Source organism: Gobio gobio (genome assembly GCF_949357685.1).
Source record: "Gobio gobio genome assembly, chromosome: 3".
In the NCBI taxonomy this organism is placed as follows: Eukaryota; Metazoa; Chordata; class Actinopteri; order Cypriniformes; family Gobionidae; genus Gobio; species Gobio gobio.
Genome location: NC_137099.1, coordinates 440460 through 455934, shown reverse-complemented (window position 1 = coordinate 455934; position 15475 = coordinate 440460). Strand labels below are relative to the sequence as shown.

Below are 15475 nucleotides of genomic sequence, written 5' to 3'. Positions count from 1 at the left end.
GTTCCCGTTGTTCTTTGATGAACATTTATGACAGGCATCATCATCAGTGCTACTGTCACTTTAAGAACGGCCGCGCATCTCATTTCCTCACAACTCTTTAAGTTCATTTAAGACGTTATTTAACTCATTTAAAACTCCTAATATGAGAATACTCAAAATCCTCTGTGTTATTGTTTGTTCAAGAGCAAAAGAGAACTCGATGTGAGCAGGAAACTGACGCGAGTCTATTTATGTGTCGAGTGTGTGTGTGTGTGTGTGTGTGTGTGTGTGTGTGTGTGTGTGTATGTGTGTGTGTGTGTGTGTCCCTTGATTAGCTGACATGAGACGCATCCACACAGACAGGACACTAACACACACACACACACACACACACACACAGGACATTGGCATACAGCGCGTTCGCTTGTGTCTTGTCGCGCTTGGAAGCATTTACATGTATAAGAGCGTGATGATGATCATGTAACGCTAAGCAAAAATGGATATAAAAACGGACGCTGCGTTATTTGCGTTAAATATTTTTAATGCGTTAAGCTGAAAAAATTAATCGCCCACGTTAACGCGTTAATTTGCCCAGCCCTAATATATATGGGAAAAAATGGGTCATAACGATTGCATAAATATTAATTATAAATCATAAAATTATGTCAAAACACCAAAAAAGAAAAGAAAAAATATTATTGAACAAAAATATATTTCATTGATTTTACTAAAAAAAAAATAATAATTCTTAATCCCGCCCTCTGGGTCATTTTTGACCCGAAGTGTGCCCCATAAATGAAGAACCCCAGAGGGTTAAATGAGCTCCATTTGTATGCATGAATACAGACGGAAATCTTATTGAGTGCAGCTGGAGAATCCCGTTATATGTTGCATTAGTTTTTGTGTGATGTGACCCGTGTCCAGAATAATGACTGACAGCGCTTCTCTGCTTCTAGCCCAGACTAACGCTCTCACACTGACGCTCGCCGCTCACTCTTCTGTCCTCTCTCTGAACAGAGCACTCTTCTGAGCAGGGACTCGCTTATAGTGTGACGTCCTCACACACACACACACACACACACGAGGACGTCCCCACTCCAGCCTCACCGGAGCCCCGGCGCTGTGGAACGAAGTGTGTGTGTGTGTGTCACCGGCTCAGTGTTGATCCATGAGGAACGCGGACACTCGCCGGACGAGAGACGGCCACAGACGTTTACATCACGTGTTGCTGGACGTTAGCGTGTGCTTTATTTCACGTGTATAATCTCAAAGTGCCGAGTAAATGAGTACATGTACTTAAGGACACTGTTTGAGCATCTGTACTGGAGTGTTAGTTCTGGAAACGCTTGACTGTAACTACATTAGAAAGACAGATGTTGTACTTTTCACTCCGCTACATTTCTATGAAGGTCCTCGAAGTCGAAAGTGGTTCCTGGAGCAGCTTTGAAAGTTTTCCTCAGTATTAGTATCACTCTCACTCTTTTTGTCATGTTTCCCAACATTTTTTGAACAGTTTATAGCAAAATGGAAGAGCGCAGAAGAGAGTTTTCTGAAGAGATTAAGGATTGGTTTTTAGATTAATGCATGTCTCATAAAACGCTCAAAAATCGAACCGTCTGGGAGAACGAGAGGAGTGTATGAAGAGAGAGAGAGTGTGTGTGTTCAGTGTGTGCGCACTCGGGCTGGACCACAATCTTACAATATTCGTTCGATTGGTTGGTATTCAATTCTGGGATCCTAATATTTGTTTTTTGTTTAGTTTTTTTCACACACACTCAGAATCCACCTCGAAACGGTACTCATTCACACTTGCTTATGTTTACACTATAAATCTGGCCAAATACGATACCGTACTTTCCGGACTATAAGTCACACTTTTTTTTCATAGTTTGGCTGGTCCTGCGACTTGTATATCAAAATGAATTCATACTGACTAACAAGAATAAACATTTAGCTAGTCTACAGCTTAAAACCTGTTAACTGAAATATTAACTTAAATCTGAACACACACAAAATGCCGCCCAAAAAGAAAATACTATTCTACATTAGTAAAATATGCAGCCGAAAACGGTAATCGAGCAGCAGAAAGAAAGTTTGGAGAAGCTTGTGAGGAACTGGCGAAAAGCAGAGGTTACTTTAACCGTAATGAAGAAAACAAAGAAAGCCAATCGCGATATAGTCCAATATAATGCGACTTATAGTCTAGTGCGACTTCTATATGTTATTTTCCTCATTTTTTGACTGATTTGACTTGTAGTCCGGAAAATACGGTACTCTTTTTTTTTAAATCTTATATCTTTGCCGTTTTTTAATAGGATGGACAGTTGAGGAACCCAACCTCGTTATACTCAATAAATATATTTATGCAAGCCTGAGCTGCGTTTGTTTGACATTGATCAAAATATATGAGCCTTTTTAGCCGTTATTAGGGTGTAACGGTTCACTAAACTGACGGTTCGCTACAGCAGTTTTACAAAATTGCTTTTTATGTATTTTATATATAAACAGTGGTTTACTGAAAGAAGAAAAACTGTCTGTCCTTAAATGAATTTAAATTATAACTAACAGTTTGTTGAAGATATTGCTGTAAACTATAGGGAGCCCTTGCACATTACTATTAAAGTTAACAACAGAGCCCAAACTATTTGCCGTAATTCAGTTAGATATAATAATCAACACTCAAATAACATATATAAACTTCACAGTTTTTGCAATAACTTCTAAATCTAATTATAAAATATTTTTTTTCTCCAATTCGTTGTTGAAATATAATCATTTATACACAGTGTATATATTCTTATTTAAACAAACATATGAAATAATCAAGACATCACTAACAGGTTCAGTAGAATATAATGAATATAACGGCTAATATACACTCAGCTAAAGGATTATTATGAACACACACTAATACTGTGTTTGACCCGCTTTCGCCTTCAGAACTGCCTTAATTCTACGTGGCATTGACTCAACAAGCTGCTGAAAGCATTCTTTAGAAATGTTGGCCATATTGATAGGAGAGCATCTGCAGTTGATGGAGATTTGTGGGATGCACATCCAGGGCACGAAGCTCCCGTTCCACCACATCCCAAAGATGCTCTATTGGGTTGAGATCTGGAGACTGTGGGGCCATTTTAGTCCAGTGAACTCATTGTCATGTTCAAGAAACCAGTTTGAAATGATTGGAGCTTTGTGACGGTGCATTATCCTGCTGGAAGTAGCCATCAGAGGATGGGGACATGGTGCTCATAAAGGGATGGACATGGGCAGAAACAATGCTCAGGTAGGCCGTGGCATTTAAACCATGCCCAATTGGCACTAAGGGGCCTAAAGTGTGCCAAGAAAACATCCCCCACACCATTACACCACCACCACCAGCCTGCACAGTGGAAACAAGGCATGATGGATCCATGTTCTCATTCTGTTTACGCCAAATTCTGACTCTACCATCTGAATGTCTCAACAGAAATCCAGACTCATCAGACCAGGCAACATTTTTCCAGTCTTCAACTGTCCAATTTTGGTGAGCTGGTGCAAATTGTCGCCTCTTTTTCCTCTTTGTAGTGGAGATGAGTGGTACCCGGTGGGGTCTTCTGCTGTTGTAGCCCATCCGCCTCAAGGTTGTGTGTGTTGTGGCTTCACAAATGCTTTGCTGCAGACCTCGGTTGTAACGAGTGGTTATTTCAGTCAAAGTTGCTCTTCTATCAGCTTGAATCAGTCGGCCCATGACCTCTGACCTCTAGCATCAACAAGGCATTTTCGGACTGCCGCATACTGGATGCTTTTCCCTTTTCACACCATTCTTTGTAAACCCTAGAAATGGTTGTGTGTGAAAATCCCAGTAACTGAGCAGATTGTGAAATACTCAGACCGGCCCGTCTGGCACCAACAACCATGCCACGCTCAAAACTGCTTAAATCTCCTTTCTTTCCCATTCCGACATTCAGTGTGGAGTTCAGGAGATTGTCTTGACCAGGATCACACCCCTAAATGCACTGAAGACACTGCCATGTGATTGGCTGATTAGATAATTGCATTAATGAGAAATTGAACAAGTGTTCCTAATAATCCTTTAGGTGAGTGTATGTCAGATATTCAGTGAAAGAGTTGATTTACTCTAGTGAATATAATTCTGCGGACACTGAATGACTCCTGAGGTCATGTGATGCTACATGACATTGTTTAGTTTACAGCCGTTATATTAACGTCTTTCCGCCGTTGAAACACTGATTTAGCGACTACACCACATATATATCCGTGAGTCACGTGACTTGTAATGTATCCTCGACATACCTTCAGATGTTCATTCATGTTTATTCTTTAGGAAGAGAGGATCTCGTTCATGCACACGCGTGTAGTGTATAGGCTACAGTGATCAGTCACGCCACATTAAAGAGCGTCAAAACCGCATTTATCGTTTGAATTTCGTGATAAAATGGACTGAATACTTCATATGTTCGTGTGGGAACTCGGATTGAAGTGTGTCCTGCCCCTCCATCTGAAGCTTTGGATATTCACTGCTGATCTACTGAAGCTTCAAAGCTCAGATAATGTTATTCAGACCAGCCCTCGTGCGCACACAGAAAGCTGCCTCTCAGACTGAAAAACAACGAATATTCAAATCCCAAAATTGAAATCGAACACCAAACCATTGAACGAATATTGGCTGGTCCAGCCCTAGTGCACACACACTGATCAACACACACTGAACTGATCAACACACACTGATCAACACACACTGATCAACACACACTGATCAACACACACTGATCAACACACACTGAACTGATCAACACACACTGAACTGATCAACACACACTGAACTGATCAACACACACTGAACTGATCAACACACACTGAACTGATCAACACACACTGATCAACACACACTGAACTGATCAACACACACTGATCAACACACACTGATCAACACACTGAACTGATCAACACACACTGAACTGATCAACACACACTGAACTGATCAACACACACTGATCAACACACACTGAACTGATCAACACACACTGATCAACACACACTGAACTGATCAACACATAATGAGTACTCCGGTAAACACAGTTGATTATGTCTTAAGTGAGTGTGAACCGTTGGGAGATTATGGGATGTGTATCCGTGTATTCGGTGACTCTATAAAGAGCTGTAGTGTCGTAATGAGTTCAGATGTCGATGACCGCGTGCCTTCACTCAACAATAATCCAATAATGCACTGACATAAGACATTTACTTCTGATATGCAAGCCCTTTTAAACACAAGTGCTTCTGTACTTCACATGATTGTGTGTTTTTACAGCGTTCAGTTGTGTAGTTCGTCCTCTGTGGATACTTTACTAACCATCACACACACTCATAACACACACACTGTGCTGTTTCTGCACAGGAGATATTAATATCACTGCAGATGTTGTTATACTCATGTTTTTATCAGTATTATGCGATGAGCAAATTAACAAATGATGATATTGTGCATTTTTGGGGGATGACTGTTTAAAGACAGAAGATTACAGGAAGTCATTTGGCTTGAGTGGCGCAGAGTCATCGTGTTAGATAAACAGGACAGGGTTAGAACGGCTCGATGTGTGAGCGGATTCAAGCACATGTCTGGAGGAGGAATGCTGACCACTGAAGCTGACCACTGAAGCTGACCTCTGCTGACCGCTGAAGCTGACCTGTGCTGACCGCTGAAGCTGACCACTGAAGCTGACCTCTGCTGACCGCTGAAGCTGACCTGTGCTGACCACTGAAGCTGACCACTGAAGCTGACCTCTGCTGACCGCTGAAGCTGACCTGTGCTGACCGCTGAAGCTGACCTCTGCTGACCGCTGAAGCTGACCTGTGCTGACCACTGAATCTGACCTGTGCTGACCGCTGAAGCTGACCTGTGCTGACCACTGAAGCTGACCACTGAAGCTGACCTCTGCTGACCGCTGAAGCTGACCTGTGCTGACCACTGAAGCTGACCACTGAAGCTGACCTCTGCTGACCGCTGAAGCTGACCTGTGCTGACCGCTGAAGCTGACCTCTGCTGACCGCTGAAGCTGACCTGTGCTGACCACTGAATCTGACCTGTGCTGACCGCTGAAGCTGACCTCTGCTGACCGCTGAAGCTGACCTCTGCTGACCGCTGAAGCTGACCTGTGCTGACCGCTGAAGCTGACCTCTGCTGACCGCTGAATCTGACCTCTGCTGACCGCTGAATCTGACCTGTGCTGACCGCTGAAGCTGACCTCTGCTGACCTCTGAATCTGACCTGTGCTGACCACTGAAGCTGACCTCTGCTGACCGCTGAAGCTGACCTGTGCTGACCACTGAATCTGACCTGTGCTGACCGCTGAAGCTGACCTCTGCTGACCTCTGAATCTGACCTGTGCTGACCACTGAAGCTGACCTCTGCTGACCGCTGAATCTGACCTCTGCTGACGCTGAAGCTGACCTGTGCTGACCGCTGAAGCTGACCTCTGCTGACCTCTGAATCTGACCTGTGCTGACCACTGAAGCTGACCTCTGCTGACCGCTGAAGCTGACCTCTGCTGACGCTGAAGCTGACCTGTGCTGACCACTGAAGCTGACCTGTGCTGACCTCTGAATCTGACCTCTGAAGCTGACCTCTGCTGACCACTGAATCTGACCTGTGCTGACCACTGAATCTGACCTGTGCTGACCGCTGAAGTTGACCTGTGCTGACCTCTGAAGCTGACCTCTGCTGACCGCTGAAACTGACCTGTGCTGACCTCTGAATCTGACCTGTGCTGACCACTGAATCTGACCTCTGAAGCTGACCTCTGCTGACCACTGAATCTGACCTGTGCTGACCACTGAAGCTGACCTGTGCTGACCACTGAATCTGACCTCTGAAGCTGACCTCTGCTGACCACTGAATCTGACCTGTGCTGACCACTGAATCTGACCTGTGCTGACCGCTGAAGTTGACCTGTGCTGACCTCTGAAGCTGACCTCTGCTGACCGCTGAAACTGACCTGTGCTGACCTCTGAATCTGACCTGTGCTGACCTCTGAATCTGACCTGTGCTGACCGCTGAAGCTGACCTCTGAAGCTGACCTCTGCTGACCGCTGAAGCTGACCTCTGCTGACCGATGAAACTGACCTGTGCTGACCACTGAATCTGACCTGTGCTGACCTCTGAAGCTGACCTGTGCTGACCGCTGAAGCTGACCTGTGCTGACCGCTGAAACTGACCTGTGCTGACCGCTGAATCTGACCTCTGCTGACCTGTGCTGACAACTGAAGCTGACCTGTGCTGACCGCTGAAGCTGACCTGTGCTGACCACTGAATCTGACCTGTGCTGACCTCTGAAGCTGACCTGTGCTGACCGCTGAAGCTGACCTGTGCTGACCGCTGAATCTGACCTCTGCTGACCTGTGCTGACAACTGAAGCTGACCTGTGCTGACCGCTGAAGCTGACCTGTGCTGACCACTGAAGCTGACCTGTGCTGACCGCTGAAGCTGACCTGTGCTGACCTCTGAAACTGACCTGTGCTGACCACTGAATCTGACCTGTGCTGACCTCTGAAGCTGACCTGTGCTGACCGCTGAAGCTGACCTCTGCTGACCGCTGAAGCTGACCTGTGCTGACCACTGAAGCTGACCTGTGCTGACCACTGAAGCTGACCTCTGCTGACCGCTGAAGCTGACCTCTGCTGACCGCTGAAGCTAACCTGTGCTGACCACTGAAGCTGACCTCTGCTGACCGCTGAAGCTGACCTCTGCTGACCGCTGAAGCTGACCTGTGCTGACCACTGAAGCTGACCTGTGCTGACCACTGAAGCTGACCTCTGCTGACCGCTGAAGCTGACCTGTGCTGACCGCTGAAGCTGATCTCTGCTGACCGCTGAAGCTGACCTGTGCTGACCACTGAAGCTGACCTGTGCTGACCACTGAAGCTGACCACTGAAGCTGACCTGTGCTGACCACTGAAGCTGACCTGTGCTGACCTCTGAAGCTGACCTGTGCTGACTGCTATAGCTGACCTGTGCTGACCTCTGAAGCTGACCACTGAAGCTGACCTGTGCTGACCACTGAAGCTGACCTGTGCTGACCACTGAAGCTGACCTGTGCTGACCGCTGAAGCTGACCTGTGCTGACTGCTATAGCTGACCTGTGCTGACCTCTGAAGCTGACCACTGAAGCTGACCTGTGCTGACCACTGAAGCTGACCTGTGCTGACCACTGAAGCTGACCTGTGCTGACCACTGAAGCTGACCTGTGCTGACCTCTGAAGCTGACCTGTGCTGACTGCTATAGCTGACCTGTGCTGACTGCTATAGCTGACCTGTGCTGACCTCTGAAGCTGACCTGTGCTGACCACTGAAGCTGACCTGTGCTGACCACTGAAGCTGACCTCTGCTGACCACTGAAGCTGACCTGTGCTGACCGCTGAAGCTGATCTCTGCTGACCGCTGAAGCTGACCTGTGCTGACCACTGAAGCTGACCTGTGCTGACCACTGAAGCTGACCACTGAAGCTGACCTGTGCTGACCACTGAAGCTGACCTGTGCTGACCTCTGAAGCTGACCTGTGCTGACTGCTATAGCTGACCTGTGCTGACCGCTGAAGCTGATCTCTGCTGACCGCTGAAGCTGACCTGTGCTGACCACTGAAGCTGACCTGTGCTGACCACTGAAGCTGACCACTGAAGCTGACCTGTGCTGACCACTGAAGCTGACCTGTGCTGACCTCTGAAGCTGACCTGTGCTGACTGCTATAGCTGACCTGTGCTGACCTCTGAAACTGACCTGTGCTGACCTCTGAAACTGACCACTGAAACTGACCTGTGCTGACCTCTGAAACTGACCACTGAAACTGACCTGTGCTGACCTCTGAAACTGACCACTGAAACTGACCTGTGCTGACCACTGAAACTGACCTGTGCTGACCTCTGAAACTGACCTGTGCTGACCTCTGAAACTGACCTCTGAAACTGACCTGTGCTGACCTCTGAAACTGACCTGTGCTGACCTCTGAAACTGACCTGTGCTGACCTCTGAAACTGACCTCTGAAACTGACCTGTGCTGACCTCTGAAACTGACCTCTGAAACTGACCTGTGCTGACCTCTGAAACTGACCTGTGCTGACCTCTGAAACTGACCTCTGAAACTGACCTGTGCTGACCTCTGAAACTGACCTCTGAAACTGACCTGTGCTGACCTCTGAAACTGACCTCTGAAACTGACCTGTGCTGACCTCTGAAACTGACCTGTGCTGACCTCTGAAGCTGACCTGTGCTGACCACTGAAGACCTGTGAAGTGTGTGCTAGTGCACTACTCTCTCTACAGCAGGGTCAGTGAGAGCAGTGTGTGTCCCTCAGACATCAGCGGGTCATAGGTCATCTCACACTGACAGCTGGATGATGAGGTCATCAGATGCGGTCAGTCGTGTGACATCACTGGATGATGAGGTCATCAGATGCGGTCAGTCGTGTGACATCACTGGACGATGAGGTCATCAGATGCGGTCAGTCGTGTGACATCACTGGACGATGAGGTCATCAGATGCGGTCAGTCAAGTGACATCACCGGATGATGAGGTCATCAGATGCGGTCAGTCATGTGACATCACTGGATGATGAGGTCATCAGATGCGGTCAGTCGTGTGACATCACTGGACGATGAGGTCATCAGATGCGGTCAGTCGAGGATGACTCTGTCCTTCACTCGTTCCTCTTCCTCTGGTCTGTTATCAAAAGGGTTTTATCACAATACTTGAGAAAATGGTTAATATAATTCTATTGAAAATGATTTTTATGGAACTTTGTTTACATTTTGTATGTTTTCATGTTTCCTGTCTTATGTGTGTATTCACTGTAACTACATCATCAAATGAGTTTCAGTAAAACTTGACAAACACTTTTAACACTCGTGTTTTCTGTAGCGTCATTGTTGCTGCAGCATTACGTGTGTGTGTGTGTGTGTGTGTGTGTGTGTCAGAGTAAGTGTGAGTCATGAGGCTCTGTTCATTGTTTAGACAATTGTTTACACACACAAACAAACATCAGTTTAGAGATGGGAGCCTTACACACACACACTCTCACATTCGCTCACACACACACACACACACACGTTTGTTTTTGTGAAATGTGAGGACATTCCATAGGCGTAATGGTTTTTATACCGTACAAACCGTATTTTCTATCCCCTTACACACACACACACACACACACACACACACACACACACACTGCCCCTAAACCTACCCATCACACACACACACTCTCACACACACACACACACCCTCATACACAAACACACCCTCACACAAACACACACATACTCACACACACACACTCGTACACGCACACACACACTCATACACACACTCTCACACACACATACGCACACTCACACACACTCGTACACACACACGCACACACTCTCACACAGACATACACACACACGCACATACACACACTCACAAACACACTCACGCACACATATCTCACACACATGCACTCGTACACACACACACCCTCACACGCACTCAAACACACACACACATACTCATATACACACACACACTCTCACACACACACATCTCACACACACACACACACGCACTTGTACACACGCACACTCACAAACTCACACACAGACACATCTCACACACCCACTCGTACACACACACACACACACACACAATTAACTATGGGCATCTCACTCAGTTCAACATGTGCTCGTGGTGTGTGTGTGTGTGTGTGTGTGTGTGTGTGTGTGTGTGTGTGTGTGTGTGTGTGTGTGTGTGTGTGTGTGTGTGTGTGTGTGTGTGTGTGTCTGTCTGTGTGTGTGTGTGTGTGTGTGTGTGTGTGTGTGTGTGTGTGTGTGTGTGTGTGTGTGTGTGTGTCTGTGTGTGTCTGTGTCTGTGTCTGTGTCTGTGTCTGTGTCTGTGTCTGTGCCTGTGCCTGTGCCTGTGCCTGTGCCTGTGCCTGTGCGTGTGCGTGTGCGTGTGCGTGTGCGTGTGCGTCTGTGTCTGTGCCTGTGCCTGTGTGTGTGTGTGTGTGTGTGTGTGTGTGTCTGTGTGTATCTGTGTGTGTGTGAGAGTGTGTGAGAGTGTGTCTGTGTCTGTGTGTGTGTGTGTGTGTGTGTGTGTGTGTGGTTAGAGGGTTTCCTCAGCGTCACACTGTAAGCTGTTCTCACGCTAAATTGCCAAACCTTGATAGTAAACAAAGTCTAAGCTTTTACATAAAAAAAAAAATGTAATATGAAATTTAAACAATAAATCCCGCTTTGGCGTTAATGTGTTCTACAGTGCGCGGTCACGCGTGTTCATGAGCGCTCAAATCTTCCAGCGCTGCGTCAACACATGAAGCTCCGCCCACTGAGAGGCTCGTGGGATTCTGGCGCCATCTGCTGGTCACGCGAGGAACTTCCTCCACCGATCAGGGCCAAACGGCCTGTGTGGAGTTAAAAGAAGACCCTACAAGCCATCCAAACATGAGGAAGAACAAAACACTGGTATTTATCTGACAGAATAATTGGGCACAAATGGCAAAACTACAGCTACATATCTTAGAGAAACATTTATACACTCCGGCCCTGATCAAACATGGAGGATGTGGTTTAAATCAGCCAGAGGATGAAAACACACACTGTGTCGGTAGTGGGACAGACATTCTCATGATTTACAAAGAAAACAGAAAAGAGACATTTTTAACCTCACTTTTTTGACAATCAAAAATATATTTGTAAAAACAACAATGGAATTTTTTTTATTATTATTATTTTTTTGTTATTTCAATACCATTTTCATAAGTTGAAATGTATGATTTTGTGTGTACACTTTTTTCTAGCACATCTTTTCCTTCCCTTCGCTTCTCTATTAATGTGCTTGGACACAGAGCTCTGAGAACAGCCAGCCTCTTCTGCAATGACCTTTTGTGTCTTGCCCTCCTTGTGCAAGGGGTCAAAGGTCGTCTTTTGGACAGTTGTCAGGTCAGCTTCTTCCTCATGATTGTGTGGCCTACAGAACTAGACTGAGAGACCATTTAAAGGCCTTTGCAGGTGTTTAGAGTTCATCAGCTGATTAGAGTGTCTTCAATATTCAACCTTTTCACAATATTCTCATTTTCTGAGACTGAATTTGGGATTTTCCTTAGCTGTCAGTTATAATCATCAAAATGAAAATAAATAAATATGTGAAATATATCAGTCTGTGTGTAATGAATGACTATAATATACCAGTTTCACTTTTTGAATGGAATTAGCGAAATAAATCAACTTTTTGATGATATTCTAATTATATGACCAGCACCTGTATATACATTCCCGTAGGCCAAAGGTCCAGAATTTAAGTCTGTTTTTTGTAATAAACAGGTGTTATTTTAAGTAATAACGGCCAATAATTGGAATCTGGACCTCTGTATTTTTCCGATGTGTAGGCTAAAGATGTTGTGAAATAACTGCCTATAGTATGAGTTTAATGCAGCAGATCTTCTCATCTGAGCTGTGGTCTGTGTCCGCTCGTCAAAACATTTAAGAGGACCAATCAAAACAAAGTAGGCGCTTCAGTAAACGCTCATAAAGTGTGAGATAAGATGTAAGCAGAGATGTATAAAGTACTAGAGACACATACTTGAGTAAAAGTACAAGTTCCTTATCAAAAAAGTGACTTGAGTAGAAGTTGAAGTGCTCTTTAAGCACAACACTTAAGTAGAAGTACTAAAGTATTCAACATTTTTTGTACTTAAGTATTGCAAGTAGTTTATTTTAAAATGTACTACTCAAGTACTGAAAGTAAAAGTACAAGTATTGTGTTATGTAGTTATTAAAGAAAGTAGTCAAAAGTTTGAACATCATATTGTTTTTATTATTTCAAATGATTAAGCTAAATAAAAATATGTACTGAAGTAAAAGTGGAAGTAGGAGAAAAAATTAATACTCTAGTAAAGTACAGATACTGCCTTTTAGTACTTAAGTACAGTAGTGAAGTAGTTCTACTTCGTTACTATACATCTCTGGATGTAAGTAGCTAAACTACACATTTCATTTGGCAGCTGTTTTAGGAATGAAATGCTAATTAACATTTAAACTACCGATAAAAATAATCTGGCAAACTAATAACCCTTTGTCTAATTTTGTAGGCTATATCATTTACGTGATTTAATGTAATAATTAGTCAATGTTAGAGGACAAGAAACATTAACGAAACCGTTTTCTTCATATAATGCAAACGATTAATAATGAATGTGTACATATTGTCAATTAATTAAACAAAAATCTTAGAAAGTGATTAATAAAAAAATATTCTAAATGTATATTGACCCTATGTTTAGTTGACTGCTTTAGGAGGGGAAGAGAGGGCAGGATCAGGAGAATGAGAGAAAAAGAAAGAGAGATGGAGAGGAGGAGAGAGCAGGAATTGACAGATAATTCACTGCCCACTGATGGTTTTAAAGCTATTTCTCATCCATTTTTTTGGCCTTCAAACGTCTTAAAATGCACAGATGTAGACCAGAGAAATCTAAACTTTCTCGGGGGAGCTTACCCCCGAACCCCCATAACTACCTAGAGTGTGTGTGTGTGTGTGTGTGTGTGTGTGTGCAGCAAGGTATAGGCCTAAGGTCTCCAAACCAATTATACGTTAGTGAATGTACATTTAGTGACTTCTTCAAAACTTCATGTTTCACAACATGAAACAAACACGTGTTCGCTTCTAGTTCTGTCACGGGAGTTTGGGATTTAAACTTTGTGGGGAAGTTTTGATTATCCATGCCAAATAACAGTGTGTGTCTGGACTGAAAAAGGTGGTACATGATCAGGGCCGGCCCGTGGCATAGGCGGAATAGGCAAATGCTAGGGGCACCACTCACCCATAGGGGCGCCAAAATGTATTACTGATACTATTTTATTCATATTCATTTGAAATATTACCAAATAAAGCGCAAAAAAACTTAACGAAGTCCCCCGCATCTTCCCGGTCCGCCTCATCAATCTCCCTCGCCGAGCTACTTGAAGTGCGTCAGAAATATAACGCGCGATCAGTTTAACGTTGGGAATTTGTTGTGTCGCGCCGCCTATCTAATGTAGACAGGATTGCTTTCATTTTTTGGGAGCTTGGCCGCTTGCTCCAGGTGTAGACACGGTGAAAGTTGCCTGATCATTTATGACGGATGGCCGAATAGTGTCATAAAAAACAGAAGCCCTCTGATGCAGGCAAGATCAGGGAAACTGCTCTTGTTATTTAGTATTTTTGTCTTGTTTCTAGTCTAAATATCTAAACATTCTTAAACCAAGATGCATTTACTCCATCCATCCATCCATCCATCCATCCATCTTCTTCCGCTTATCCAGGGCCGGGTCGCGGGGGCAGCAGTCTAAGCAGAGATGCCCAGACTTCCCTCTCCCTAGACACTTCCTCTAGCTCTTCCGGGGGGACACCGAGGCGTTCCAAGGCCAGCCGGGAGACATAGTCCCTCCAGCGTGTCCTTGGTCTTCCCCGGGGCCTCCTCCCGGTTGGACATGCCCGAAACACCTTCCCGGGAAGGCGTTCAGGAGGCATCCGGAACAGATGCCCGAGCCACCTCAGCTGTCCCCTCTCGATGTGGAGGAGCAGCGGCTCTACTCCGAGTTCCTCCCGAGTGACTGAGCTTCTCACCCTATCTCTAAGGGAGCGCCCAGCCACCCTGCGGAGAAAGCTCATTTCGGCCGCCTGTATCCGGGATCTTGTCCTTTCGGTCATGACCCAAAGCTCATGACCATAGGTGAGAGTAGGAACGTAGATTGACCGGTAAATCGAGAGCTTCGCCTTACGGCTTAGCTCTTTCTTCACCACGACAGACCGGTACATCGACCGCATTACTGCAGAAGCTGCACCGATCCGTCTGTCAATCTCCCATTCCATCCTCCCCTCACTCGTGAACAAGACCCCTAGATACTTAAACTCCTCCACTTGGGGCAGGAACTCTCCACCAACCTGGAGTGGGCAAGCCACCCTTTTCCGACTGAGGACCATGGCCTCGGATTTGGAGGTGCTGATCCCCATCCCAGCCGCTTCACACTCGGCTGCAAACCGTCCCAGTGCTGAAGGTCCTGGTTAGAAGGGGCCAACACGACAACGTCATCCGCAAAGAGCAGAGACGAAACCGTGTGGTCCCCAAACCTGACACTCTCCGGCCCTTGGCTGCGCCTAGAAATTCTGTCCATAAAAATTATGAACAGAACCGGCGACAAAGGGCAGCCCTGCCGGAGTCCAACATGCACCGGGAACAAGTCTGACTTACTGCCGGCAATGCGGACCAAACTCCTGCTTCGGTCATACAGGGACCGAACAGCCCTCAGCAAAGGACCCCGGACCCCGTATTCCCCCAGCACCCTCCACAGGATGCCGCGAGGGACACAGTCGAATGCCTTCTCCAAATCCACAAAACAAATGTGGACTGGTTGGGCAAACTCCCATGAACCCTCCAGCACCCTGTAGAGGGTATAGAGCTGGTCCAGTGTTCCACGACCAGGACGAAAACCAGACT

At 45.8% G+C, this 15475-nt stretch overlaps 2 protein-coding genes across 3 annotated transcripts in view; one reads left to right on the top strand and one right to left on the bottom strand.

Annotated features, from left to right (window-relative positions):
* The window catches only part of LOC307123624 (immunoglobulin like domain containing receptor 2), a 46322-nt gene extending 40910 nt beyond the window's left edge, over positions 1–5412 (top strand). Inside the window, exon 10 of one of the 2 annotated variants that reach the window (XM_079812232.1) lies at positions 997–5412. In XM_079812232.1, the coding sequence (XP_079668358.1) occupies positions 997–1032 (36 nt within the window). In that variant the 3' untranslated portion in view covers positions 1033–5412. The remainder of the gene's footprint in view (positions 1–996) is intronic. The other variant, XM_079812233.1, reaches the window with a different exon arrangement.
* Positions 5201–9420, bottom strand: LOC307123389 (uncharacterized protein; the record flags this gene model as incomplete). Its single annotated transcript, XM_079811912.1, has 4 exons — positions 5201–6741; positions 6906–8426; positions 8509–9256; positions 9353–9420. 4 exons carry the CDS (start codon positions 9418–9420, stop codon positions 5587–5589), a joined length of 3492 nt encoding a protein of 1163 aa, XP_079668038.1. The 3' UTR covers positions 5201–5586.
* Positions 9421–15475: the final 6055 nt, after the last annotated feature.